Source organism: Xiphophorus couchianus, chromosome 2 (assembly GCF_001444195.1).
Source record: "Xiphophorus couchianus chromosome 2, X_couchianus-1.0, whole genome shotgun sequence".
Lineage (NCBI taxonomy): Eukaryota > Metazoa > Chordata > Actinopteri > Cyprinodontiformes > Poeciliidae > Xiphophorus > Xiphophorus couchianus.
The window spans coordinates 13,885,836-13,912,901 of NC_040229.1; the positions used below are offsets into that span (position 1 = coordinate 13,885,836).

At 37.7% G+C, this 27,066-nt stretch overlaps 2 protein-coding genes across 4 annotated transcripts; one reads left to right on the plus strand and one right to left on the minus strand.

The window, feature by feature from the left end:
* Nucleotides 1-2: 2 nt before the first annotated feature.
* Nucleotides 3-18,264, minus strand: alpk3a (alpha-kinase 3a). Of its 2 annotated transcripts, XM_028038469.1 has the most exons (15): nt 16,943-18,264; nt 16,389-16,698; nt 16,019-16,051; nt 15,608-15,729; nt 15,014-15,131; nt 12,573-13,875; nt 4,302-6,756; nt 3,955-4,102; nt 3,345-3,472; nt 3,234-3,269; nt 2,462-2,736; nt 2,302-2,390; nt 2,001-2,218; nt 1,856-1,904; nt 3-1,767 (listed from the first exon to the last, which is right to left on the minus strand). In XM_028038469.1, the coding sequence occupies exons 2-15, from the start codon at nt 16,526-16,528 to the stop codon at nt 1,449-1,451; spliced, it is 5,433 nt and encodes a 1,810-aa protein (XP_027894270.1). In that variant the 5' UTR covers nt 16,529-16,698; nt 16,943-18,264; the 3' UTR covers nt 3-1,448. The 2 variants fall into 2 exon arrangements, with proteins under 2 accessions (XP_027894270.1, XP_027894278.1); XM_028038477.1 differs by lacking the exon at nt 16,019-16,051.
* A 217-nt stretch (nt 18,265-18,481) lies between these two features.
* malt3 (MALT paracaspase 3) lies at nt 18,482-26,767 on the plus strand. Of its 2 annotated transcripts, none has more exons than XM_028038497.1 (15): nt 18,482-18,594; nt 18,737-18,809; nt 18,910-19,034; nt 20,065-20,203; nt 20,289-20,464; nt 20,630-20,726; nt 21,110-21,136; nt 21,230-21,433; nt 22,032-22,209; nt 22,315-22,389; nt 22,519-22,646; nt 24,376-24,525; nt 25,121-25,275; nt 25,833-25,949; nt 26,041-26,376. In XM_028038497.1, exons 2-15 carry the CDS (start codon nt 18,779-18,781, stop codon nt 26,374-26,376), a joined length of 1,938 nt encoding a protein of 645 aa, XP_027894298.1. In that variant the 5' UTR covers nt 18,482-18,594; nt 18,737-18,778. The 2 variants fall into 2 exon arrangements, with proteins under 2 accessions (XP_027894298.1, XP_027894306.1); XM_028038505.1 differs by having other exon boundaries at nt 18,491-18,594; nt 18,751-18,809; nt 26,041-26,767.
* Nucleotides 26,768-27,066: the final 299 nt, after the last annotated feature.

A 27,066-nucleotide genomic window follows, 5' to 3' on the forward strand; every position in this document is an offset into this window, starting at 1 on the left:
GATATGATTTTATGCATTTATTTAAAAAAGAAAAAAAATACATCAGCTGACATTCTGTAAGATACCTAAGAGAGCACTCAGTGCAAACAGTCAGTTTTCTACATCTTTCCCCTCAAGAATATGTCACTTTTCTTCACACAGATGTTAGATTTTGTCCTTTATATGTACACATAAAAGCAATCTTTTGCCTCATTTAAAACATTTCCCCAATTGTTGTGCTTTCTGGCAGTATTACAGATTCATGCAGTATGAAGAAATACTTTGAAATTTGAAACTTCATTAATCATTAGCACTGAACCCATTCCAGAAATTCCTGAACATTTCTATTTTTTATGTCAATTCTACAGAAAAGGCTTTTGTTAAAAATTGGTCAGATTTCTAGCTTTCCTTTTCTACTCAATCTTATTGTTTAAGATAAAATGCAGGAAAAGGAATCGAAGGATTCTTAAAAATTATTCCTGCTATTTTGTTGCTGCTTTATTATTCAGCTACAGTTCACAAGTTAAGCTAATACAGCACATTTTTACACCTATTGGCACTACAGATAATGATTTGTAAAAATTCATAAATTCTGCTTTAATTGCAACAACATACCAGGGATTTGTTAAAACAATTGTGCTATCACAATGAAATGTGGATTTATTTCAACACATTTCATAAATCTTTCACAGCAGTCCTCATAAACGTGGAAAATATGATTTTCTGAACATTCACTGGGATTGTTTTACATTCAAACATATTGATTTGCAGATCAATTTACAAAAACATGACCTCAAATTCTGCAAAAAGTGATGAAACATACTGACTTGTAATAAATAGACTATATATATATACATATATATAGTAATTATAAAACCAAAAGCAAAGTGCCCAATGAAACCTTTAATGTAATGCTGCTTTTCCACAGCGTGTGTTGGACTTTGGTGTTTAAAGAAATTAAACAAGATGCAATGGCAGCTTTAAGTGTACTAATATTTTTTTTCTATATAATCTACATCACAGATGTACACACTCAGTAATAATACATACACATTCAGTGGCTGCGGTCAGGTACAGTACAACTTAAACTTTTAATTTTAAATACCTCTTTGTTGATTTTTCCTTTGTATTATTTGGCAGAGTTTGCTTGGAGACACTATTCTTTCCACTCACTAAGAAGCTAAGACTCTTGGGAAACTGAAAAATATTTACTTTAATGGTTACAATAGTTTTCTTGAAAAGATTTAGTTGTATTGCACTTTTGACTTATGAAATAAAGGAAAGGATTATCTTCAACGTTGAGATATTTAGGGGATTCCCAATTTTCTTCATAAGCAGGATTTAATAACCTTTGGTGTGCTAAGCTTTTACTCTTTAGGGTCCTTGTCTTTTTAAGCCTGGAACTAGAGATGAGTCGCATATCTCATGATTCGTCATGACGGAATCAAATGAAAGTCTTATTTCCTACCTCAGGAAAGACCTTCTGCGGGCTTTTGTTTCTCATCTGAGTTATTATTATCTGTTTCTTGAGCTTTCCTGGCTACTTTTGGGCTAACGTTGGTCTTTCTAGACATCTGTGGGCTTTGCCCTTTTTTCTGCAACTGTGGGCTGTTGGAGCCTAGCTTTCGGTTGAGCAGGGGGCTTCTGGAGCCCTTTAGCTTGGCCGGTTGTTGCAGATCTGTTTTAAGTGCTCGAAGCCCAAGAAGTCCACAGTAGTAGTTGCATTGATGATACATCACGAACTGGTCAAATACTTGCGGGGAGCCACATTCAGTTAGTCCTTGATATCTGAAACACGGGAGGCAAATCTGGTTTTGCATTTTGATTTTGAAGCAAACAATCAGAAACATCTGCATATTGAGAGGGAGATACAAACCCTTTCGACTTGGTGGCAACTTTAATATTTGTAATTTTTGTTTCAACGCCTACAAAAATAAAAGAATATCAATAAATCTCTTTGCATTAATCACAAATTACATAATTGATCACTTTTTCCTTAATAACTTATATGTGTGGCTTACCTTCCAGTTGAGTGACCAGCAAATTTCCATGTGTCCACTGATGGATCCAATGCTGGAAGGTGCAGCATTTCTGATCCAGCTCTGAAATGTTTTGTGAAAACAGCTTGCCTTTGAGATCTATGGTACAATATTTCCCAAAGTCTCCTGTAAGATCAGTCTCCACTGTGGCATATGGCACAGAGTTTGCAGGGCGGTGAATTAGATACCGAGGGATAACTCTGTAAGAACCAAGATATGTTACTAGGGTTATCAAAAGTAGCGTATTATAGTTTTATACTTCAGTTGTACAAGCAGTACTTACTCTAATGAAAAGCCGAAGTTTTCATTTACTCTCGCTTCAGCTGCAAATATTTTACAGTATTCTCGGATCATGTCTTGGACTTTACACTCCTTTAAAAAAAAAAAAGTTGTTTATTATATTTTGCTTAGATTTGTCACATTGCAATTTGAATTGCACTCACTTGCTTTGCAATGTCCAAATTTCTCTCTGCAAGGGTGCTCTCCTGTTTGGTCCCATAAGCGATGGGATTTCGAACTTTAATGATACAGGTGCTTCCGGACTCAAAGATGGGATCAAGGCCATAGATAACCTTCACCCTGCTGGCTTTGTGAGTGCAGCCCTCCCCAATGTGGACAGTCTCGGTAAAAATGCGACCAAAGTACTTTTCCCCCCAAGTGCCGCTGTCTGCCAGGCCTTTGGTGAACACCAGTGGGGTCATCTCGATCTCCTCTCCAACTGGAGAAAATATATAGAGGAATGCTTTATTGTCCCTTGCAAATCTATTCAGTGTCTCAACGTTTTGTCTCAACACAACAACAATGCATCAATGTATTTTACTGGGATTTTATTTAATAAACCAAAGTGTTTGATAATTATTCAGTGACTGGAAAAGGATATATTGTTTTAAAAAATCTTTTACAAATCCAAATCTGAAAAGAGTTTAGGCTATTTCTAGTCACCCCCTTCTACTTGACTACAGCTAAATGAAACCCAGTAGACAATAAAATTCTGTAGTTATATTTTTAGTAAACTGAGTCCCCCCTGTATGTATTTTAATCTCAGTATAAACATCTGTGACCCTCTGTTAGAGCCACAGAAGTTTGTTGGAGGACATTAGTGAATCAACAGCCTCATGAAGACCAAGGAGGAACACAGGTGGGCTTAAAGCAGGGTTAGGTTAAAAAAAACAATAATGTGTTTTTTTTCTAGATTTAAGAAGCAATGAAAAGTACCTTCCAAGTCCTCCTTGAGTAAGAATTCAGACAGAACTGCAAAAAAATGGACAAAAAATATTTTAAATTAAATTGAATTATATAATTTAATCAATTGATTGCTTTTCTTACTTTCTTCACTGAGCAAAAAGTCAGTTGTGTCGGTCCCATATTCATTACTGATTGAACACCCATATACTCCACAGTCTTGGCTTGATGCATGCACAACTGCCAGAGCTACTTGGCTTTCATCTCCTCCACTAAGAGAGAAAAACGAAATGAGAGCCTCGTTAGATTTACATTCAAATTCATCAAAAATCCACAAGGTGTCACTCTAAGTAAGGAAGTCACGTTATGTGGAAGCAGTCTGCTGACACAGCAACCAGTAGCACATATATAGACTTTATAATGCACCCATGAGATGGGAAAATATTGTGTCATATTACAGTTTATGTGTCTAGCCAGAGAATCGCCCCTCTGTGCCATGGCTGTGGGATTCACAGTCACATGAGCTGGTCAACTCTGCAGTGAAAATATGAGAATGACAGAGGACCATGGGGATGGGGGTCCAAATAATACTTATTTCCTAATTGTCTAGATTTTACAACTTGTCCAGCATTTGGTTGTCAAAGATCGCATCATGTAAATATAATTTAGTTTATGTCTTTAATTTATTTTTAGTATGTCTAAAAATGTTTGTGGTTTGATCTTTGGTGAAACATCTGCGGGGGGGGGGGTTTACCTTCTCTTCATCTCTAGTATTTCTTCCTCATCCTTGAACCACTTAATGGTGGAGTCACTAAGCACATTGAAGAACTGACACCACAGCTTCAGGTGTCCAGAAGCATCTGGGAAGGGCTCTCCTCTGATCTTGCGGATAACTTGGGGAGCTGGTGAGAAACAGTGTACTTAAAATCAATAAACACTGTAAAAGTATGTGAAGAACTTATTGGGGATTTCATTCCCAGGACATATTTTATTGAATGTTAAATTCTGAAAAACAAGTTGACCTAAAGTTCTTCCTAGATAGCATTACCTATTTCTTTAATCATAGGACAAAATTATGAATGAAAATTATTGATTGTTTACCTTTCAAAGGATCTGTCTTCTTTCCAGCTGGTTTTTCCTCTACCTTAGCGCTGGTTGGTTCTATGGTGGGAGTCTCTTCCACAACCTTTGGCACTTCCAATGTAGCCTTTCTGCGACTCATCAGTGGAGAGCGCCTCTCCATTGGTGGAGTCTTCTGTCCCGTGGAGGCTTGTAGCAATGTAGCTCTGCGAGCCTGGCTTGGTGACATATAGGGACTTTCCTTCTTGCCCTCTAGCACACTAAACACTGCTCCCTCCAATTCTTCTTCTCTTTTTGGGATAAAGATTTTGCGTCGTGCTCCAGAGGCCAACTCCTCAGGGGTGGCAGAACGTATAAGTGTCAGGCTGTCCCGGCGCTTAAGCCGAGGGCTGCTCTCACAGGAGAGAGATGATGTTGGCGTCGACCCCCCGCTGAAATCTTCATCTGCCTTGTCGCTTTGTCGATCTTCCACAGAGATTGCAGGGACGTTGGCTGTAGTCTCGTTGTCCAACTCTGGAGCTGCTTTGGACATAAATTTGCGTAGACTGGATGGACTTAAAGATGGGTATGTTGGGGGCTTGGAGCTTAGTCTTTCAACAGATGGTCTGTTTTTTAGAAAATCCTCAACAGAACTCTCTCTTTTGGCGTCTTTTGGGGACTTTTGCTTCAGTGCTTCAGGAACAATATTGTCATCTGTTGGTTTACTAAAAGTTGGCATACTGCCACCAACTTTTGACATTGGAGTTTCACCAACCATACTTGGTGTGTTCTCTTTTAGGCTCTTATCAGAGATTTCCTTTAAGTATTTTTTTCTTTTAGGTATTTCTGGCTTCTCACTCAGGTTTTCAGTTATACCTTGCTTTGTTCCCCTTGGCGTGTCAGCTGAAGTTTCGGTTTCTGTCGTCTTGGTGGGAGCAGGCGGTTTAAGCTCAGCTCCGCTTTCATGACAAGAGACTGATATTGGTGGAACCACAAACAGAGTCTCTGTTTGAGTTTCGAAAGCCTCATTTTCTGTCCCACCTCCACTGCTGATACCCAATGTATTACTCTCCAGATCATCACTGCAGGAAACATTTATAACAGGAATTGAAGCACATTCCATGAGAGGGAGCTGTGCACTGCTTTGGTGTTCGTCCATTTCTTGAGCAACTTCCTTTAACTTTTCTGTAGGTGAGAGGTCATCAGTATGCTGCATTCCTCTCTGCGTGGGGACTGTGCCTGGGAAATCAGCCTCTCTCTGTTCTTGGATTCCTGTCTTTGACTCATGAGTTTCATCATGTTTTTGCAAATCATTTAAGCCTGGCTTGTTTTGAACCAAAATACTTAGAGGCAGAGTGCACTCTTTCAGATCAGGTTCCATTGTATTGATGGTTGGAATTATAAATTCTTCGCTCATGTTCATCTCTGGCATAGGCAGTTTAATATCTGGGATGTCTTCAGTGGTAGATATTTGGACTGATGGGATATTTACCGTGCTACAATCATGCTCTGCACTCCAAGCTAAGTCATTGCTTTTTGAATAAGAAGTTTTACTGTGTTCCTCTAGAACATAAGTGCTGTTTGCATTGTCTTCTGTTACTACAAGTGTCTTTGGTTTGCTCAACTCTTCATCATCCAGTATTGTGTCTTTTATTGACTCTAGCTGTGAACTTTCACTCCTCACTTCTCTATTATCAACTTGTAGAGACAATTGCTCTTGTGTTTTTAGGCTGTTGCACCAATTCATTTTCACATCATCCCGTGAGGCAGAACTGTATTTCTCTTTTACCTCACACATCTCCTTGAAATTTAAACTGGGTAGGGTTTTACGTTGGTGGTCTTCTGCGATTTCCTCAACCACAGTGGCTTGCTCACGTTGACTTTTTAGGTCACCCATTTCTAAACATTGTGGGACTTCAGAGGGCGGATATGCAACATTAGCTTCCTGAATTAGCGAAGAGCGTTTGGCCTCTTCTTTTAGATGATCTTTCTCTGCACTGTAAGCTACCGTGGCAGGAAGAGCAGGCAGCACCCTATTCGGTGTTTCAGATTCACACTGCTTGATTTTGTCTTCTGGAAAACAGAATGATATCTTTGTAATCTCAGATTTGTTTATATCCAAGCAGGGTTGTTTGTTTGATTTCACTTCAGCTTTCTCTTCCTTAGATAGCCTGTGGGAGGAGTGATACTCTTGAATGTCAGGCGTTTCTTTGTCCACATTAAGAACACTGACCTCCTCCTTTTCTAAAGTTTCCATAAGTGCTACTCCAGGGTTATGGTTTTCTGTTAATGAGATAACACTTTGAGGTAATGTGCAGTAATCTTCTACCTTAAGAAGGGGGGGTGGAAGGGAGTGTTCTTTATCTTTTTGAGATAAAGAGTCATCTCTTCCAGAATCTGGATTAGGCTTTTGAAGAACAAGTGGGCGACCTGTCCCCTGATCTTGTGGTAGCTCTTCTTCTATGGTTGAAACTATTTCTGAGTTTTTCTTTCCTTCCTGTTAGAACATGAAATAAAAAGTAATATTATTAATTCTACATCCCCTCCAATAGTCTTTCACATAGCCTAAAAATAGTTTTGAAACAGAATTTGCTTGCTGCACTACATACAAACACCTACTATATTACATGCATGCAAGACCTGTTTTTTCTCAGTCTCTTCAAAATGTCCTAACTGCCTATAGGGCTAATAATAAATATGTATTTTTTTATTTTTTTAAATATATTAGTGTAAATATATTAGAGGTTCTTAGGATATTACCCATATTATTTGGCTAGTTTAGACAAAACCAGTTAGTGGGTGGCAGCCAACAGGTAGCAGATTAAAAAAAAGGTCAGGTCAAATCAAAAGCAGGACAAGAAAAACATCATCAGCAATGTTTGTTTTTAAGAAAATGGAAAGATCTGCAGCTTTTGCAGTATGGATGAAAGATCTCTCAGAGACAACAAGGATAGAAAAGTTGTACTGATGTTAAAGTAAAAAAAAAAAGACTTTTCTCCTCTAAATAAACAGTGTATAAGGCAGTGCATTCAAGCTTTACATTTATGAATTCTCTGAGGTTTCTCCAAAATCCAAACAACTTGCTTTAATGTATGCAGAGAGATATGTTAAGGTCTCAATGATTACATGTATGAAAAATCAATGCAAAAAAAAGTCATAAGTCAGCTTTATGTTTCTAGTAAATACATAATCACTGCCTCTCTTAGGGTGGGCAGGTGCTCTTTCACACCTGCCCAAATGACTCAGGATATTTCAAGAAACAAACCGTGGTCTGCTTAAAATGAAACAATCACTGTTGACATTAAAGCACCTCCAGAATAGAGAATAATGTCTTTGAAAAATATGAAAATCTATAGAAAAAAATGTGTTTAGTGTTGCATAGCTGTCTCAGTACTCTGGGTCTTCCCCTGACTGGCTTGTGATGTCTCCCTCACCTAAGAACCTTAGAATCTTAGTGAGCAGCTCAGTTTGAACTCATCCCAAAAAGGTTTATCCCACTGGGACAAAGACCTCTGATAAACACTTTATATTGCGTTGTGATCATTGTTTTTCTTCGCATAGTATGCTGCTACATTTGCAGCTGATGATGCTGCTACATTTGCCTACAGTAGCTGTATGCTACTTGCTGGAGCATACAGCTCCAGCAAGTAGTCAAGCTTTTTCTTCACTACTTGGATTTGTGCTCAGCATTACTTTGTACTATTTTTAAGCAATATTACATACGTGATTCAAATTGAGGAAGCTGGCCATCTAAGAAATTGGAACAGAACATTCAGCCTGCTGGTATTAGGATTACCTAAGATAAAAAAAAGTGCTTCTGATGAAAATGTTGACTTTCAGAGAAAGACATAGGTGTTAACCACAGATGCAGCTCTACAAGCTTGTTCAGTAAGAGACAGCACACGTGGTCCTGCAAAAGTTAAGTACTCTTCAGTTTTATGTTAGTGGTGAAAAAGCTGACAGAGCAAAGCTGGTTCCTAATCTTGGTTCATTTTCCTTTTCACTCTCAGAATAAAATAGGGATAAAACTTAAAATTAGACCAGAAAATGCTTTTCTTCAGGCTCCTGAGAGACCAATAAGATATTTACAAATGTCAAATCTTTAGTGAGTTTAGATAACATTTTTATTTGTTCAATTCCTTGTCACAAAACATCAACTACTGTAATTTGTAGTTGCATGTCATTAAATTAGTAATTAGGGTAGCAGTGTCTTGTTTTTATATTTGTATTGTGGTTTTCTTAATATAATATAATCTTCGTAAGATTTAAGACTTAATTATTGTCTTCATTAATTACTAGTTCCTAATTATTTTTAATGGTTGTTGCTTAATTTAATGTTCTTAATCCCATATATTTCATGATTCTTTATTTTTAAATAGGATTATGATAGCTTCATAGAAAGTTAATCAAGTTATTCTTCATATTAAGAAGAATAACTTCTTAATAAGAATAACTTCTTAATATGAAGTTATTATGACAATGAGACTGGATTTTTGAAGAAATATGAACATATTTTGAAACAGCTTACTTATGCTGTATAGATGCATAGGTGGTAAACAGACACCTTCTTTAAAACATTTCTGAGCCAAGTTGTGGGATCATAATATTTTTAAGAAGCTCATTAAAAAGAACTTACAGCATTGACCTTTGACAGTGTGACACATTTAGACCCAGACAAGTATTTCTGTTGTAAATCAACAGAGGCATTGACACTGACAGTTCCTGGCAGACTTCGTATTACAATGCCATCATATACAGCCAAGCAGACAGGCAAAACTCTTTGGTCATTTAATAAAGCTGATCAGTTATTAAACAATGATGAGAACAAAAAAGTGACTTTCAAGTCAATAAAGTATTCAGTTTTATAAGCTGTCAGTTTATTTTAGGACACTGACCTCATGTCACATGTAAGGTAGCTGAAACCAAACGTGTGTACATACGGAAAGGTCCAATAGCATGTCTAGAAGTCTGGATTCAGAAGTTTCTGTTTACTCCAACTACTTTTAATCATTAATCAAAGGTCCACAGCTCTAACTACAAAAAATTCAAACAAAACAAAACACAAACACCACCCCCAAAAGAACTGCAGCAGAGTTTAGAAGTTCTTGCGTGCTCAATTAAGTCAGACACAGGAATTCCCCACATTGTAGGCAAAGGTGTGCTGTTTACACAAAGTACTGTGCAGTGAAAGAATGACAAATCTGTGTAAAAACAAAAAACAAAAAATCTGCTGACAGATATTTTCTTTGCTGTCACTAGGTTGTGTAACATAACCTATGATAGACAAACATTAAATGACTTACTGGTGAAACACATGTAACTCTTTAAACATCAACATACATAATCGTCTTTTAATGCTTTCGGTGTTCCTGCTTGTGGTGTTCACATGTTTCAGTTTTATACAGAAGGCATCCAGCAGCCACGTGTTTCCTCGTGATAACATGCTTGGCTCACAGTGACTATGAGGAAAACAAGAAGTGACTGCTTTCTGTGGAAAGGGAACTGGTGTCACATTCAGTACAAATTAAGTGCTTTGACACTGCTGTATAAATAACTGCAACAGCCATTTGAGAAAAAAACCACTTAACTCTCTCCGATGACCCAATCATAGAAGTCGTATGCTAAAAACTTTATAGATGTGCAAATAAACATATTTACTTCAGTTCCCTTTTTCACAGGACACAGATAACCTAAGGAGCCTGAGTGAGACAAAAAGTAAATTCATAATGATGATTAATTTTTTTTTTTTACCCCTCCAGGGGGTCTTTTGTGGTCTCTAGTGTCCCTTATATGAAAGTAGGCTGACAGGAAAGGGGGAAGGAGAGGGATGAAGACATGTGGCAAATATCGTCTGGTCCGGGAGTCAAATCCGCGACAGCCGTGTCGAGGACTCAAGGCCTCCAAACATGGGTCGCGCTATCCCCTACGCCACCATGGCACGCCCAATGATGATTGAATTTATGAAGAGAATGCCATTTATGAAAAAATAACTGCCACTTAAACCTAGTCACTGTTTATGCCATCCATTGCAGCAACAACTGCTATTTATTTATATTGATACATAGGAAAAACAACCATGCCTGCATGCTTATACCTAAATGCATATTTTTTGGACTATGATAGGAAACCAGGATACCCAGAGAGAACCTTTGAGTGCACAGGAACAATATGCAAAATCTATGCACATGTTCACATGTTTCAGTTTTATACAGAAGGCATCCAGCAGCCAAGTGTTTCCTCGTGACAACATGCTTGGCTCACAGTGACTATGAGGAAAACAAGAAGTGACTGCTTTCTGTGGAATGGGAACTGGTGTCACATTCAGTACAAATTAAGTGCTTTGACACTGCTGTATAAATAACTGCAACAGCCATTTGAGAAAAAAACCACTTAACTCTCTCCGATGACACAATCATAGAAGTCGTATGCTACAAACTTTACAGATGTGCGAATAAACACATTTACTTCAGTTCCCTTTTTCACAGGACACAGATAACCTAAGGAGCCTGAGTGAAACAAAAAGTAAATTCATAATGATGATTAAATTATTATTTTTTTTTACCCCTCCAGGGGGTCTTTTGTGGGCTCTAGTGTCCCTTAAATGAAAGTAGGCTGACAGGAAAGGGGGAAGGAGAGGGATGAAGACATGCGGCAAATATCGTCTGGTCCGGGAGTCAAATCTGCGACAGCCATGTCGAGGACTCAAGGCCTCCAAACATGGGTCGCGCTATCCCCTATGCCACCATGGCACGCCCAATGATGATTGAATTTATGAAGAAAATGCCATTTATGAAAAAATAATTGCCACTTAAACCTAGTCACTGTTTATGCCATCCATTGCAGCAACAACTGCTAGTTATTTATATTGATACATAGGAAAAACAACCATAACAAATATAAGCATACAATATGCATTTTATGCTTATACCTAAATGCATATTTTTTGGACTATGATAGGAAACCAGGATACCCAGAGAGAACCTTTGAGTGCACAGGAACAATATGCAAAATCTATGCAGAGATCCTGGTCTAGTTTATGCAAGATGTAACTCAACAGACATCTTCCAAAAAGTTCCACATTTTGGGTCACCAGATTTCCACAAAAAATTCTTAAAAGATCATCATGATATTTTTTTTCTTTTAGGAATGTGAGGCAAGCCTTTGTGGCCTTTTTGGTCAGCAATGGTTTTGGTCTTGCAACTCTTCCATGGATATTATGGTTTCCTGGAGTCCCAAAGGCTTGTAACCATCTTTTTTTGAATTTCTTTTGATTGGGGCTTTTTGAGTTCTTTTAGCCTCCTTTCTTAGATTAGTAAGTTCTCTTTAAGTGATTTCTAGATTCTACAGCTCTGGGTGTGGCTAGATAAACAGAACCAAGATATGTTCATTCATGATACAACAAGAGGGCAATTATTTTTTCACATAAAGCCAGACTGGTTTGCAATGCCTTTTTTCCATTAATAAAAGATTCTGCATGAAGGCACATACATTTTCACAACACTTTTAGACAGTCAGATATGGAGTATAGTCCAAGGTTTAAGCTCAGCAAGAACATGCATGATTGTGTTTCAAGCGTAGCAAACTTTAAATATAGCAATGTTTCGTCAGAAGTGAAACAATTCTCAAATGAGCAGAGTAAGATGACTAAAGAACTGCCGACCACCACCCTCTTGGCTGCATGAGGAAAAGGTTTATTTTAGGACACCCAAAGAGGGAGGTGGTTGGGGGTCAGCGAGGAATCTGACCACAGTGACATGGCCCTCCTTTCATGCTGGAACCTGCCCCTAGGCTCTCTACGACTCCTTGCCGAACCTGCCCAGCCATCTGCCAAGCAAAGTAATGCAAGAGCCGTTTCAGATGTTCATGTTTCATCATAATCTCTGACGCACCAGTGTTCCAATCAGAAAGGCCGACATCAAAGATATTTCACCTGCTGTCTCGCACTGTGCAGTTTTGATGTCCAATATTCCCCACCCCCACATGCATCAACAGCAAGTTTGTGATAACTTCCCTATTCCACTCTCCACACACGCACCCCCACACACACTAACTCTCGACTCTGCTCACTCATAGATGACTCACTTTATCTGTAGTATATCAGTGACATTACACTGTATGCCATGAAGTAATTGCACTGTCTAACTTTTTCACATGTGAGAGGAAAATAGCAAACAATCATAAATGTCTATGTGCATGCTATGTTATGGTTACCTGACGTTAAGAAATTAACATGGTGTAGCTCAACTTTGTTTGATAAAACCATTTCTTAATCTGGAAATGACAGATAGCGGCCTAGAGAGACTGCCTACTTACCTCAGCTTGAACTTGAAACCCAGACAATGACTTTTTCTCCACTGGACTGCTCCTCTCTGCCTCTGTAGATTCCTCCATGGCCTCCACAGTCTCATTAGCCTCTTCTATTCTCTTTCCTGCAGATTCATTCACGATCTCAGGAATCAGTTTATGATCTTGTAGTAGACCTGTGTCTTCACAGTTAAATTGAATAGGTTCTGCTGGTGCTGCTTGTTGTTTCACAATTTCTGAGGGTTCTGATGCCTTATCTGTCTCCATTGGTACAACATCATTTTCCAGGACCTCAGAACTATGCCCTGCTTGCAGCTGAAATGATGGAGGCATACCTGGTTCAGGGAGAACTGTTGAGTGGTCAAAATGTTCATCTTCATTGTCCGTGTGCGAGATATTGTAAGAGTCCTTCTTGCTCTTACCAAAAAAGAAGTCCTTAACAGAGTGCAGCATTGAGGATATGGAGGTATGAATGTTATGCTGGTCATGATCCTTTTGACTCTTGCTGCAATGTTTGACTTCTGAACTACTGGGCTTCTGGAGTCTGCTGTGAGTTGTTGTGTGTGCTGCCTCTGGTTGGTTTTCCTTTTTCTTTTCTTTGTCTATCACTATTTCCTCTTGTCTCCTTTTCTCACTTATGCATTCTTGCTCATTCTGCTCTTCCAACTTCTCCTCAGTATCATTTTCCTTATTATCTCTTAAAGTAACTATGCTCGTCTCTTTCTCCTCCTGACTTTCCTCACCAGACTGGGTCTGAATAGTCTCTGCCAAAAACTGTGCCAAACTGATTCCGCCATCATATAAATTTTCACCTCCGTTCCCCATCATATGGCTTTTACTAATGTTGGTGTTGACCCCAATATCTACACCATTTGACATCTTTATTCTCTTTTTAGCCAATGTTTCTGCTGACTCTTCTTTCTCCAAAGAACTGTTTACAGAGGCGATGTCTCCTGCATCTTTGCCCTCTGCAATAAGTGCCTTTGATTGAGCTACATCCCCAGGCTGCTCTGCTGTGGCAGAGTTGTTCACCACTGGCTTCTCCTCCAGTGGTGGCACAGAGCGTTTCCTGTATGGATGCTCTGGGCTACTTTGCTGCTCTTCTTTCTTAATATTTTCTTTATTGTCCTTCTTGCCTTTCTCCTCGATGTCTCTTTTCTTCTTCTCTGCTTTCTGCTTGAGTTTAGCAAAGAATCGCTGGTGGATCTTGTACTCATTCATGGTACCGACCTCCAAAACTCCAGAGCAGGAGACAATACCTTTCCTATTGCTGGCTGAGACCTGGTAGATCGCTGCATCATCCAATGTACAGCTGAAAAAAGAAAATCCTGTTCTTATATTCTGACTTTGTCATTGCATCACTCTGAATGCAGGAATTACAACATTAATGTCACGTTAGTGTTGGACTTTATCCAGTGCATTTAACCCATTCTTTTTTGGTGAAATGATGAGACAATAAACAGCTTTAATACATTTTAAAAACAGAATTTAGGTCTCCTATTGTTAATTTGTTTGAGTCTAACATTTCAAAGACATACAACTCCAGTAATATTTGGATAAATATCTGTCAGTGGGTTGTGGAGAAACCTAGCTCTTTCTAGAATCATCAACAAACTTCTGGTATGTTTCATGATTGATAAGTGGCCACTGTTCTAATTATAAACATTAGAACACATTTAAATTATTTGGTTTTCTGTTATTGGCAGTATAATCCAAATATTTGTAATTTTGTTGAGGCAGTTCCAGACGCTTGGTGTTAGTCTACTATATTCATTGCAAAGCCTCTTCTGAGCTTGTCCTGTTGGAACACCCACTTGTGTATAAGTCTCAACTCTTAAGCCAAAGGTTTGATGATGAAGATGATAAACTGTATCATGCTCCTGTCTCACTGGCAGCCCAAACAGATCCCCTGCAAGATGCCACCACGAATCTTCACAGCTGAGCCACTGTCCTTAGATTTGAAAGCTTCAAATCTAAGGACAGGAGTCAAGAGGGGCACCTTGACTCCTACAAATAATTCTTGTGACAGGGATCAAAGAGCTCAATCTTTGTCTCATCTGTCTGTAAGAGTTTTCCCCAAAGGTCTTGTTAATGCAGGTAGCAACTAATTTCAGGGAATCACTTTTGCAGCTTCTTTATTGGTCATCATGTTAAAACGATGACCAAAGAACAGCCAATTTAAATTATATATATATATATATATATATATATATATATATATATATACTGTATATATACCTGTGTGGATTATATAACACATATAAATTCATATATAACATTTTAATTTCATTCAAGCTGCCAGTTGTCTGATCATTCCACCCAGGAAAAAGAATGATTGAAACACATTATTAAAAGCCCAGGATTAAATGTGATTCATGGCAGTGATGGGTGTATGTAAACATCAGACTCACTGGCACGCTATATGATTTGGACAAATTCCTTAGACATACTTGTAAATATGAAGAGTGTGAGTTTTCCCATTTCGGTGGATTTCATATTTAGGGAGTCCACAGTAGCGATCCATTTCCATGTCATCCTTATACCATTTCAGTTCTGGGGCTGGGTAACCTATATTGAAAAAAAATAAATAAATAAAGTCCTCACACCACAAAGTGCTGCATTACAAATGTGAAATTGTTTACGCAGCATATTCTCTTGAAAAGCTACGTGGTAACATAATAAACTCAACATGGATCTACTTTATTATTGCCTCTATGAATAATAGAGTCAGCATGTTTCATGTCTGTTGCATCATGTTGCTGATGTGCCAAACGCTTAACAGCTGCTGCAGCCAGATGGTCCCACCCAAACAATCTGCCTGCAGTTAAAAACACCCAGAACAAACCAGTCTATTGTGCTCTTAAATTCCGGAAGTATCTAATATAATGCCCAAGGAGTTAAATCCTCCCCTTTGTTTCCATATTAGTCACATCCTGTGTCTTTGTGTGTATTGATCTCTTCAAACTGAGAAATTTCAGTTTCTCAAAAACCAACAAGAATTTCTTGTTGGTTTTTGACAAGACAAGACGAGGAAGCGGCTCTACCTGATACAACGCAGGTGAATTTCACATTGCAGTTTTCTGACACAGCTTTAGATTTCAGCGTGGTCTCAAAAGATGGCTGTATGTCCTCAGTCAGCTGAGCCATAACACTGCACAGCGTGCTCCTAGAAGGAAACACGGCCACATTAGAGTCAGTGTCCTCTCCACCTCGGTGCAGTACATTCATGGGGTGCTCTTAAGCAACATGTTAATGAAAATGTCTAGTAGAGGCGAGGTTGTAAAAAAGAAAAAGGTGACACAGAAACATGTGAGAGATCAAGCAAAACAAAGGTGTCAACTGAACTGAACACTGGGCAGTTAAAACGCGTTGGCTTCATTCTGGGGATAAACCAGTTTTTGTGGTTAACATGTTAGTTGGGATCTCGGGAGGAATGTTTTAAAATAGGGAATTACCTCGCTGGTCTGTAGTGAGAATACCTTGAATAGCTATTCAGAAGGAGGCAAATGAAGGAGCGTCAGTGTATAATTAAAATCTGGATCATCTTAACTCACCTGGTCTGTTGTAACTACGCTCCTCTTAAGGTACAAGAACCACTTTAACTCTAAGATAGTTTGCAATTTAAAACGGAAACTTTTTTTGGATCAGCCACTTTAGGTACTCATTATGATAACATTCTTGTGCTGAACATTGTTTATTTACATTTCCACCTACATTTTTTTCTGCAGGTCTTATTGATTGTTTAACTTGACCCGTCTGACTCAGAGACTACCATGATAGCAGCAATGCAAACAAAGACTTGGATCATAAAAGAAGTTCCCCTACCTGTTTTCAGGCCTAACATTGGACAGATAAGTATTGCGGCTCTCAGATCGGCCGTTGGAAGAGCTGCCTTCCTCTTCACTGAAGCTGCTGGTTCTCCCATTGCCAGAAAATGAGCGAGTCATTGGCCTTCTGGAAGTCATTGTCCACTAAGGCAATAAACAAAAAAAAATATAGAAAAAAATCCCAGATATATAAACCTGTGGTTAAAAAATATACGATGAAGGAGGGGAAAAAGGGGGGCTCAAAATGAACTGAGCTGTCCATGTAAAAGTTCCCTGGGAAATAAAAAGATCCTCTTCAGCTGAAGGACCTGTGGGTGAAAATAAAGTAAGTTTATAATACTAACAGAACCTTTACTCAGAGACAAAGTTTAGACTAAATGTCCTTTGACCAAGCAAAGCTCTTAGATTGAAGTGAGTTATAAATAGCATGCACTATCAAGTTGAACTGTTCGTGGCTAAGGCACAAACATAAAATCAGCTATTGACTTCCATGTCACAAAAGCAGAGCCAAAGCATTTGTCTCTATGAAAAAGGTTAGACTATCCAGCTTACCATTGAGTGGTTGTCGGTTTTGCTTTGGGGCTAGAGTGTGTGAGGAAAATCTGTAACCGCCTATCATAGACATGCATGTGTTGCCAGTGGGGGCCCTATTAATAGCACGCCCACAAATAGGTGCAGGAGAACATCAGATTTTCCAGAACGAGGCTTTGGCCTAAACAAAGAAATGAAAACCAAAAGTTATAACCATATGCACTTTGTCATAGAGATCACTTTTAATTGAAAGTCATCAAGAAAAAAAGTCATTGCTTTGTTTGGATCCAACTCTGCTGGCTTGAAGCAATGGATTAAATATACACTTGATCATGTCAGTGCAATAAGGTTCAAAATGCAGCTGCTGCGAGTTAAAAGCTTACATCCAAAGTCTTTCTCGGGAATCACTGAAGGACAACACCTGCCATACAAGCTCGCATCAAGAGAGATTACCAGAGAAGGACGTAAAAATAATAAATCAGTCAATAACTGAATTGCTCAATAAATATATACATATGACCCTGAGAGGAGGTGTTGTTGGACACATATTTCCCATAGAGCTATTTCTAGTCCATGGCACTGTGAAGTGTTTAAATTGGTTAAATTCAGTGTAGACAAGAAAAATATAACTATTTGAAATTATTTCTGTTTTATGTTTTCGTTTTTTTTTACTTTGGTGTGTGGACATTTTGAATTATTCATTTTGCTGCATGTCTACAGCTTGAAAAATATGGTTGTTTCAGGGTCAAAATGTGATATCACATTATCACATTTTGAAACAATCATATTAGACATATTTTAGTAAACATCATAAATATCACTAACATTTATGATGTTTACTAAAATATATCTAATTTAGACAGTTTTCTCCTCACAATGTATTGGGGAAAAAAATCTAACTGGTTAAACAACATAAAGTACTAACATGAAGATCTTTTGAAAAATATGTTTTCTCCAAGACAGAGAGAAAAATTACAGATTGGTAAGTATGTATGTAGTTTGGACACCTACCTTATGCATCCAAACTGATACTCATATTTTCGAGGTTTAGAAATCTTTCTTGTGCTTTATTTTTGTTACTTTCACTGTATTACGATGTAGATGAAAGTTGTGTAATAGCTTTAAAAAAATGTGAAAATTTTAAGCCTGTTTTCCATCACTTCATTTGTAAGGATGCTGGAGTGATTTGATCTGGAACTTGCTGCTAAACCAAAAATTATCTCTGTTCCATTAAGTTTGACGAACCTTGGCGGAGTGTCTTTAACTATCTCTGTTAACTGTGACCTCAGTCTGCGGTTTGCGCTGCATGGAAAAGGAGACAACTCGCTCATTTACCGTAAAGTCTCAAAATGAAGCTCGCTTTGGATTTCCTTTGCATGCTTAATTTTGATGTAGGAAAGCTTGGAGTTCATATCATGTATTTCTTTCAGTATGAAGCTGAATTTTATTTCACAGCTGACGAAAATTAAAGGTTCTGACGGGCTTTTCTTCATAATTTCACGTTTTGCCTGTATTTTGAATGCTCTCATAGTACAATTACGGTAATGTATGTGCGCTTTCTCTTGTTCCGGGAAAGGGAGTTTATATATTAGAAGTTTTTTTAGGCTTAGGACAGGAAAGCACATTCTGTGAGAGATCAGAGAACTGCTCATCAGGTCCGAGGCTGACGGCAGGTATGCAGTAAAATATTACAAACCGTAGCAAAAATAACTAAAACGTTACTTAAAACGAAATGAGAAGTGAACGTTTATGGGTGATTCAGCCGGATGTGTTAGGGACTTTTTTTTGTGTTTATATACTCTTTTTTTTTAACAGTGTTGTTCTTACAGTCTGATGTAAGAAGAGGAAAATGCACAAATGACTGGATCTTGCCCCATAATGATTACAGGTTTGTATTTGCCACCGCACTGTTCAGTACGATCCATGTAAAAACAAACACAACGGCGTGTGATTTCATATGACTGATGTTCTGTCGTGATTTGTTTCAGAAATCGTCATTGTGCGCCACCCTGTCTCCGTGTGCGTACCCGTGAATCACAAGGTGACTTTGCGAGTCCGTGCTGAGGGCAAAGGCATTCTCAGCTACCAGTGGTTCTCTGAAGATGAGAAGGAGGTGAGGGGATTTATTAAAACGTTAAACTTTGGTGAACTTTTTCCGTGTTTGTTTGTCCTGAAACGGGAGATCTCGAATTGGTCATTTGCGCCACAAATGTTGAAATGGATGTTTTGGTGAAATGGAGCCGTCACTGTTCGATTCGTAGAACAATTCAATTCGTACCTTTAACAAGGCACCACAAGTCGGCAACTGATGTTTTGATTTGTAAAAGTAAATATTTTAATTTAAATCAATAGATTACGTAAGTACAACAAATATCTTGCAGCGTTCATTTTCTCACCCACTCGTTGCGAATTATTTTTCAGAAATAAACAATTTTGTATGTCCATGTACCATTGAGTATCTTTAGAGTTCAGTATTTTCATGAATTATGGGAATAAATAGTCACAGCTTAATTCAATTGTACATATAATATTTTGAGTACTTATACACAATCTTGTATTTATTTTGCTTCTCATGCTTATTTGGATCTGTCAGCGCTTATGAAATTCGTCAAAGCTGTTATAGATCCAAGTAAATTGCTTGTATATGTATTTTAAAGGAATACTTTGAATCTTACTGCCACATTCCACATCGTGCACTACTAATTTTAATGATCAATTACTACCTTTATTTACACCAATTGTCAGAAATTTGTCTCAATACTGATAAAGGTACAACCCAATACGTAATATATATATATATATATATATATATATATATATATATATATATATATATATATATATATATATATATATATATACGCTATACGTTATCATCAGAAAATAACATACAATTGTATTGTGTGCAAGTTTTTAATTATTTTATCTCCACATTTCATCACCATCTTCTAAGTGAAATAAATGGGTACTCAACAGCTGAGTACATTGATCTGAAATGGTTTGTTTGTGGGTAACAAATAGAAGTAGTAGGAAACAAAAAAACGACTAACTGGTGTCTAGAAATTTGTGAAGGGGTGAAATGACTGAGAGTTTTGATTTCAGTTAACAACATTATAATGTGTTCACACATGCTTTTTCGTCAGGTGCCTGGTGGTACTCAAGCAGACCTGACTATAAGAGCTTCTAAAACTCAGCGATATGTCTGCCGAGTCAATGACCACTTTCATAATTACGTCTTCAGCGAATGGGTGAAGGTGAAAGTGTTGGACATTGATAAATCAGGTATTATGCTAATTTAATTTATACAGCCATATGTTCCACATAAGACAAATTCCATACCTGTATAACAATCTCTGCCCCTTTTCAGGTTTGCCAGTTGACTGGCAGGGTGAGCCTCACATCGCTATCAATCCCAAACCAGACACAGTTCAACTGGGAACAAAACTCACCCTTCGCTGTGCTGCCTTTGGCATCCCCACTCCACACTACCAGTGGTACAGAAATGGACAGCCACTGCTGGACAAGACCAGTGATATACTGCAGGTGAGGCAAGAAAATAAAGGTTTGCTTACTATGCTACTGATAACGATTGCTCAGGTTTAAGCCCAACCCGATTGTTTAAACAGGTCGGGAAATAATTGATAAACTCTTATTTGCATTTGTGGAAGTGTGCTTAAATAAAAGTAATTAGATTTTTTAATCTTACAGTTTGATGGTGTAACAGCAGAACATGGCGGATCCTATCTGTGCTCGATATCTAACGTCCTAGAAGAGAGATGGACAGAGCCTGTTGATATCAATATTGGTAAGTCTCAAACAGAACTGTAAACATATTTTCCTAATTTTTATCCTTTCCTCCTGCATAACTGTCTTTGTTTCTGAGTAAAAGAAACTGTAGGTAGACAAGATTTTTTTCATACTCCTTCTGTTCTGCTGTTTTTTTGCCATTGTGGTAGAGGTACTTTCCCATTTCTTCGGAGTAAAAAGGAAGTTGTGAGTCTCCAAATAGTGCTTAGTCCATGTCTTAGACACAAAGCAGGAAAGTGATGTGAAGTGAAACCAACATTTCTTCTGCTTATGGTTCATGCTTTGTTTAATGCAGTAATAACCACAAAGGGTTCTACTATTTCAGCTCATTTCTTTTTTCACTTATGCTAATCTTGTGTTGCTTTTCTTTCAATGTTTTAGTGCAACCTGAACAGCCTCCACTAACAGGTACAGTTTCGCTTAAGACACCATTTCTAATGCACAGTCAAAAGAAAAGTATCGCTATAATTTGCTCTTTCTTCATCTCATTCTCTCTTTCAGCCACTGATAAGGTTGCCCTTCTCATTGGCAACTTGAATTACAGCTGCCACCCTGGTTTGATGGCGCCCGTCATGGACGTCCACGAGCTGGGCAACTTGCTGCAGCAGCTTGGGTTTAGGGTGGTTTCCCTGCTGGACCTCACCAGACAGGAGATGATGGCTGCCATCGACAAATTCATTCAGCTTCTTGACAGGGGAGTTTATGGTGAGTCTATTTTTGACTAAATTAGCTACGTGCTGAGCAGTGTGAATTAAGCATCTCACAGTTGTGAAATGCTGCTTTTAACTTCCCCTTCTCACATCCTTTGCTGTTTTTCATAGATCCTGAACTATTGTCTTGTTTATAATCATGTAGGTGTATTTAAGTATGCAGATGAGAACACTTTTTATAAGTGGCTACTAGACTTGATTTAGGCAGAACTTTAGAAAAAAACCATTAGTATAAAAACTATTTATTTATTAAAGATGTGTTACAGCACTTAGTATCAAAAAGTAGTTTTGAATGTTAAAAGGGAAGTAAGTGAATACTATTCTTAAACAGTGGAAAGGGAAACACTAGTATAGACGCGTAGTTAGAAATTGTGTCTATGATAAAATAGCAACAAGAAGGAAATGGTCATGGCACACTAGAATACTGTACTAGTGTGATCTGTGTCTTAAAAAAGACATCAGCTGTCCTTTTGATTCTCTTTGTGATCGTGATGTAATATTTCGTTTTTTCCACCCCAGGACTTTAGAATCCCTTCGTTATGAAATTAGCAGATTTGAACTCCTATTTAATACAATTTCTTTTCACTTTACAGGGCTTTTCTACTATGCGGGTCATGGGTATGAGCATGCTGGGAGGAATTATTTGGTTGCAGTCGACGCTCCACAGCCGTACCAAACCAAAAATTGTGTCTGTGTTCAGAGGGTCATGAATCAAATGCAAGAAAGGCAGACTGCCATGAGTGTAATCCTGCTGGACACCTGTAGAAAGTGGTATGTGTACTCATCAACTTCAATTTTCATAGGAGAGAACAAAAAGATGTATCAATTAAAAAAAAATTTAATCTCACCAGAATTTTTTCAAACAATGTTCTTTAGGTACAACCAGGGTTGTATACCATCAGTCATTAAGTCACTGAGACCAAATGGGAACACAGTGTATGGTTATGCCACGTATGTATACATTTATATAGATAATATTGTTATTTAAGTGTTGAAACAATAAATGGTCGACACTGAAAACCAAAGCAACATCAAAGAAAACTATTGTATGATTCACATTAACCTTGTAAATCTTTTCAGATGCGAGGATGCTGAGGCCTACGAGGTCCAGGATGGAGGCAAGAGTACTGGCATCTTCACAAAGTACCTGAACAAGCATATTCTCCAGGAAGCCAAAGTCACGCATGTCTTAGAGCGAGTGTCTGAAGGTGAGTGTTTCAAAAGTACTACAGAAATACCTTTGGCATCAGTTCAATTTTTATTTTTTGAAACTTTTTGAAGAAGCAATTGTCAGACTAGCGCATAATAGCATCTAATACTTTATCTACTATTCGGTTAAATTTTTTCAGTGTTATTTTGTAATGGCCCCAAGAGATTCAGTGTAAACAGCACTGAAGGGAACAGGTTGTCCTTTGATATGCTGCCTGAAGCACAGACAAGGTTTATGACCCCTAGCACTGCATTTTAATGTTGTTTACTTGGTATTTTTTTGGTGTGGTCAACTGATCACAGATGTAAGGATATCAAATTCTCCCATTGAGAAAGCATGGTTGTCTTTTTCGATGGGCTCTGAGGAAATACATTTTTGGGGTACCAGTAGCATGTGACCTCATTCTTTGGAAATTCACACTGTTGGCGAGAGAACACCAAGAAACCTGAGAGCTGCGTGGAACGAGACAGCTGCTTTGCCGTTTCGGCACCCCCCCTGCCTCCGCTCTCAAGGGGTCACTCAGAAATCGGTAGAAGCGAGACATGAGCCCTTGCTGATGGCAATCTGTGTCGAAGTGCTCGAGAACTTATTTAGACAAACTAATATGTAGATTTGTTTTTGCGATTGGTCAGAAAACTATCTCAGTAAAATGTATCTTTTTAGGAGCCACAGACAAAGGCACATCCTCTTTTTTTTTTTCTTTTCCCCAATTTTGCACTGGTCTTTTAAACAACTGTCAGCTTTTGAAATCTCTATATTTTCTGAATTTCCATAGAATAACTTGTAAAAATTATAATGCTGACAAATCAGTTGTTTTGAACATTATTAAATTTTTCAAATATCCCCAGTTCCTCAAAGTTGCTCATGTGAATCATATCCTCCATAACGTACTCATTCATCATTTCTGATTTGGAGAACTCATCCAGTCCCATGATCAGAAGAGAAATACATCAACTTTTCACTAAAACCTTTAAAGCATTTTAGTATTTCAGAGTCCCCTGATGTTTTGAACAATGCTGCTAAAAAGTATTTGTCACGTTCCAGAATTTTTTTTCCCACACCTAAATGTTTCAGATCATCAAACTAGTTTTAAAAGCAAAGTTAATTCGAGTTAAAAGCTATTTGGATTTATTAAAGAAAAATAGTTATCCTAGGAGGCAGTTATGTGAAAACCTAAACCTAATTTGAATGAGCCACCAATATTGGTAAAAACAACCATTAAGCTTTTACTCTGGAGGAATATTGGCACCTTCTTTGCAGAACTGTTTTATTTCAGGCATGTTGGTGGGTTTTTTTGGCATGGAGGCTGGTTTAAGGTCATACCGCATAATCAAAATTTGATTTATGTTTCAAGGTAAAACACTTTGAGTAAGACAGTGAACTTTTCACTTTAGTTCTTTTGTTTTGAAAGCGTCATACTATATTATGTTATTTTTCTGAAATGCTGAGTTAGTTTTACATTAGATGTAAAACTTTTCAAAAGTCTTCATGTCTGTCTTTTCCTTCCACACAATTTTTTGTAAATAGCTTTAAGAATATTAGAATGTTGCAGGTTGTCTTTTGTTGACATTTAAATTAGTCCAACCATATACTGTACGTCAAGTGTGACAAAAAAGAAATGGGAAGAAACATGTAAGGGAGAAAATACTTTTTACAGCACAGTAATACAAGTCAGTTTTGGCTTTGTGTCATCATTAACGTACACTTTCTCCTTGGTTCTAAATCAGATGTTGGTAAAGACCCTCTCGTAACTGGCAAACAGGCAGTGGAGATAAAACACACCATGAAAGAACCACGATCCCTCAAAGATAAAGTTCGAACTGCAGGTCACACAAGAGAACTACACCTACGAAATGTTTGCTGGAGGCAGGCAAATGGTGAGTATGGAGAAGTCCCCATCTGTGTTTTATTCTGTCTAGGTTCTTAAGAAAACTTTGCTGTTGATACCAGATATAAACACACCCTGACAGATAGGTTTCCTCAAAGCTAATCTCAATTTACTTATTACTTGTGCCCCATGAATTCAAAAGAGTAAATCTACTGTTCAGTGATCTTCATAGATCCTATGCCACAGCCTGTGAAAGCCCATGAGAAATGGTTGTGGTTTAAGATATTTTCAATACCATTAAAAAAAAGGCCAGTCATAGTATTTGATTCCTCAAAATAGGGAACTTGTTCATGGTTCAATACCTATTTTTGTTTTTACTTCGATTGAGGCTATTTTTAAACATGTCAGACTTACTTAAAACGAATTTTACCCATTGTGAAATTCAGTTTTGATATCACAATCTGGGTGAGATTTTTTCTTGAACAGAAATTATTGTGTTGCTTAAGTTGGCTAACTGAAATTGCAGAAAGGCAGTGCGTAGCTCTGGAAAATAAAATCTTCATTCTTTAAATGGAAATAAGTCTGAATAGGAAATTTTTTTTTTTTTGTTTATATATAAGAGAGGTTTTCATTTCTTCTTTCAGAGCTGCCACGAAAGAAGCAGCTGACATTTCTATGTGGTGTGAAAGTGGAAGTCAGCTTCTCAGCTCTGTTCTCCAATGTACTGGTTGCTTTTGCGACTATAAAAACTACACCTGATCAAACCCAGGACTGTACTGTCATGCTAAGTAGCAACCCTGTAAGTATTTACGTTATACTTAAACAATCAGATATTTTATTTCAGACTTTACTGTTATCAAAGCAGGAAATACATAGATCTGAAAGGTGATAACGGCATACAACGAGAGTAAAAAAAGGTGTGCAGTGTGCACAAATTTAGATCTTAAACACACATTACTTCCTTCATGCCTTCAATCGCAAATATTTGTCAGTATTGGATTTAAACACTGCAGCTTGTATTTACATAAATTCCACATTGGTCGTGATAGAATGTAGTTAGTTTCCACTCCCGGTTTCTATAATGACCACTAACACCCCCGCCTTCCATGTCTGAGGAAGTCCTCTCCAAATATGGGCTTCCAGCATAGTGCAACCAATGACAAAGCATGAAATCAAAGCAGTGTCATACACTCCTCTTGTGCAATACATGTCTGTATGTGTAATCTCGGATTATACTGCCATCGTGTGGTTAGTTTGTTTTCTGAATTTGCCAGGGGTGATGTAGAGCAAATATTTTTATTGTAGTTACTCAACACATGTAATATTAATCAAAATTTGTATGGTTTCATTCCTTAGGCAATGGAAGACATATTTTCCAGACCGGGTCGCTCGGAGGATATGGACTCACTACTATTAAATGAAACGCTTAACCCTGACTGTACTTTAAGACTTTGCTCTCTCCAGAAGCTGAAGGTATGTAGGCACTAATATATTTTTTTCATTTTCTGTTAACATTTTGTTTATTCATTTTACAATGAGTGTGATTCCTTTGTCATTTTGATAGGAATCAGTAGTACTCAAGGTGGATCTACACTATACTAACAAGGACAGTAATCTGCGGCACACAGAAAGCCAGCAGGTGGACATTGGAAAGCCTCTGGTTGCATCCTGTAAGCTGTACAGGGAGAATCACACAAGAGACAAAAAAACAAACGGTGCTACAGCTCAAACCACGGGCAACATTTCACCCAGCAAATCACAGCAGCATCAGAATCTGGCTCCTTCGCATCGACATTTCACCAGAAAGGCAGAGTGCGCTGCCAAAACTCCAACTACATGGAGCAACGAACCTGAAGAGAACGATGAGAATGAACTGCTGGATTTCCGACCATCTGAGTAAATACTGTAAAAAAGCTTTTTCATTTTCTCTCTTTCTTTTTTTTTTTTTTTTTTTACAGTATTTGATAATGCATTTTCTCTGTAATTGATGATAATAAGTAGATTGAGAAGCTTATGTTCTGCTTATGTTCGTTTCCATTGCAGAACAGAAATGGATAAAATACATAAACATTGTAAAGAATTTTAAAAGATGACAGTAATATTTTTGATTTTTTTTCTTGTGAAGAACACTTTTTATTTCAGTGGCAAGCTGGCTGGCCTACTGAAGACATTACTTTAATAATTTATCACATAAACAGTACTACTTTAATCTCTGCATTGTGAAACTTTAGAAAATATTGTGATATGTAGTTTTGTTTTAACATAAGAATAAATACTGTAATTTTTCCTTACATGGTGGTTTTTCATTCATTTTGTTTTTGGACAATTAAATCACAAAAGTAAGCTGAATTTAATTTCTCCCTGACGAAATCCGCACAATAACAAATGTGAAAGTCAAATATGTTAGCAAAACTTGTTTTTCATCAGGGAATTTGTACATTTTTGGATACAGAGTGGTAAGCTTATTTCACAAGGGATATCTTGAATTCATTTGACCACATTACTGTGCAGTGCCTTGAAAAAAATCTTCATACACCTTAAACTTCGTCACTTTAATACATTTTTTATTATTTTAAATTAAAAAGTTTCT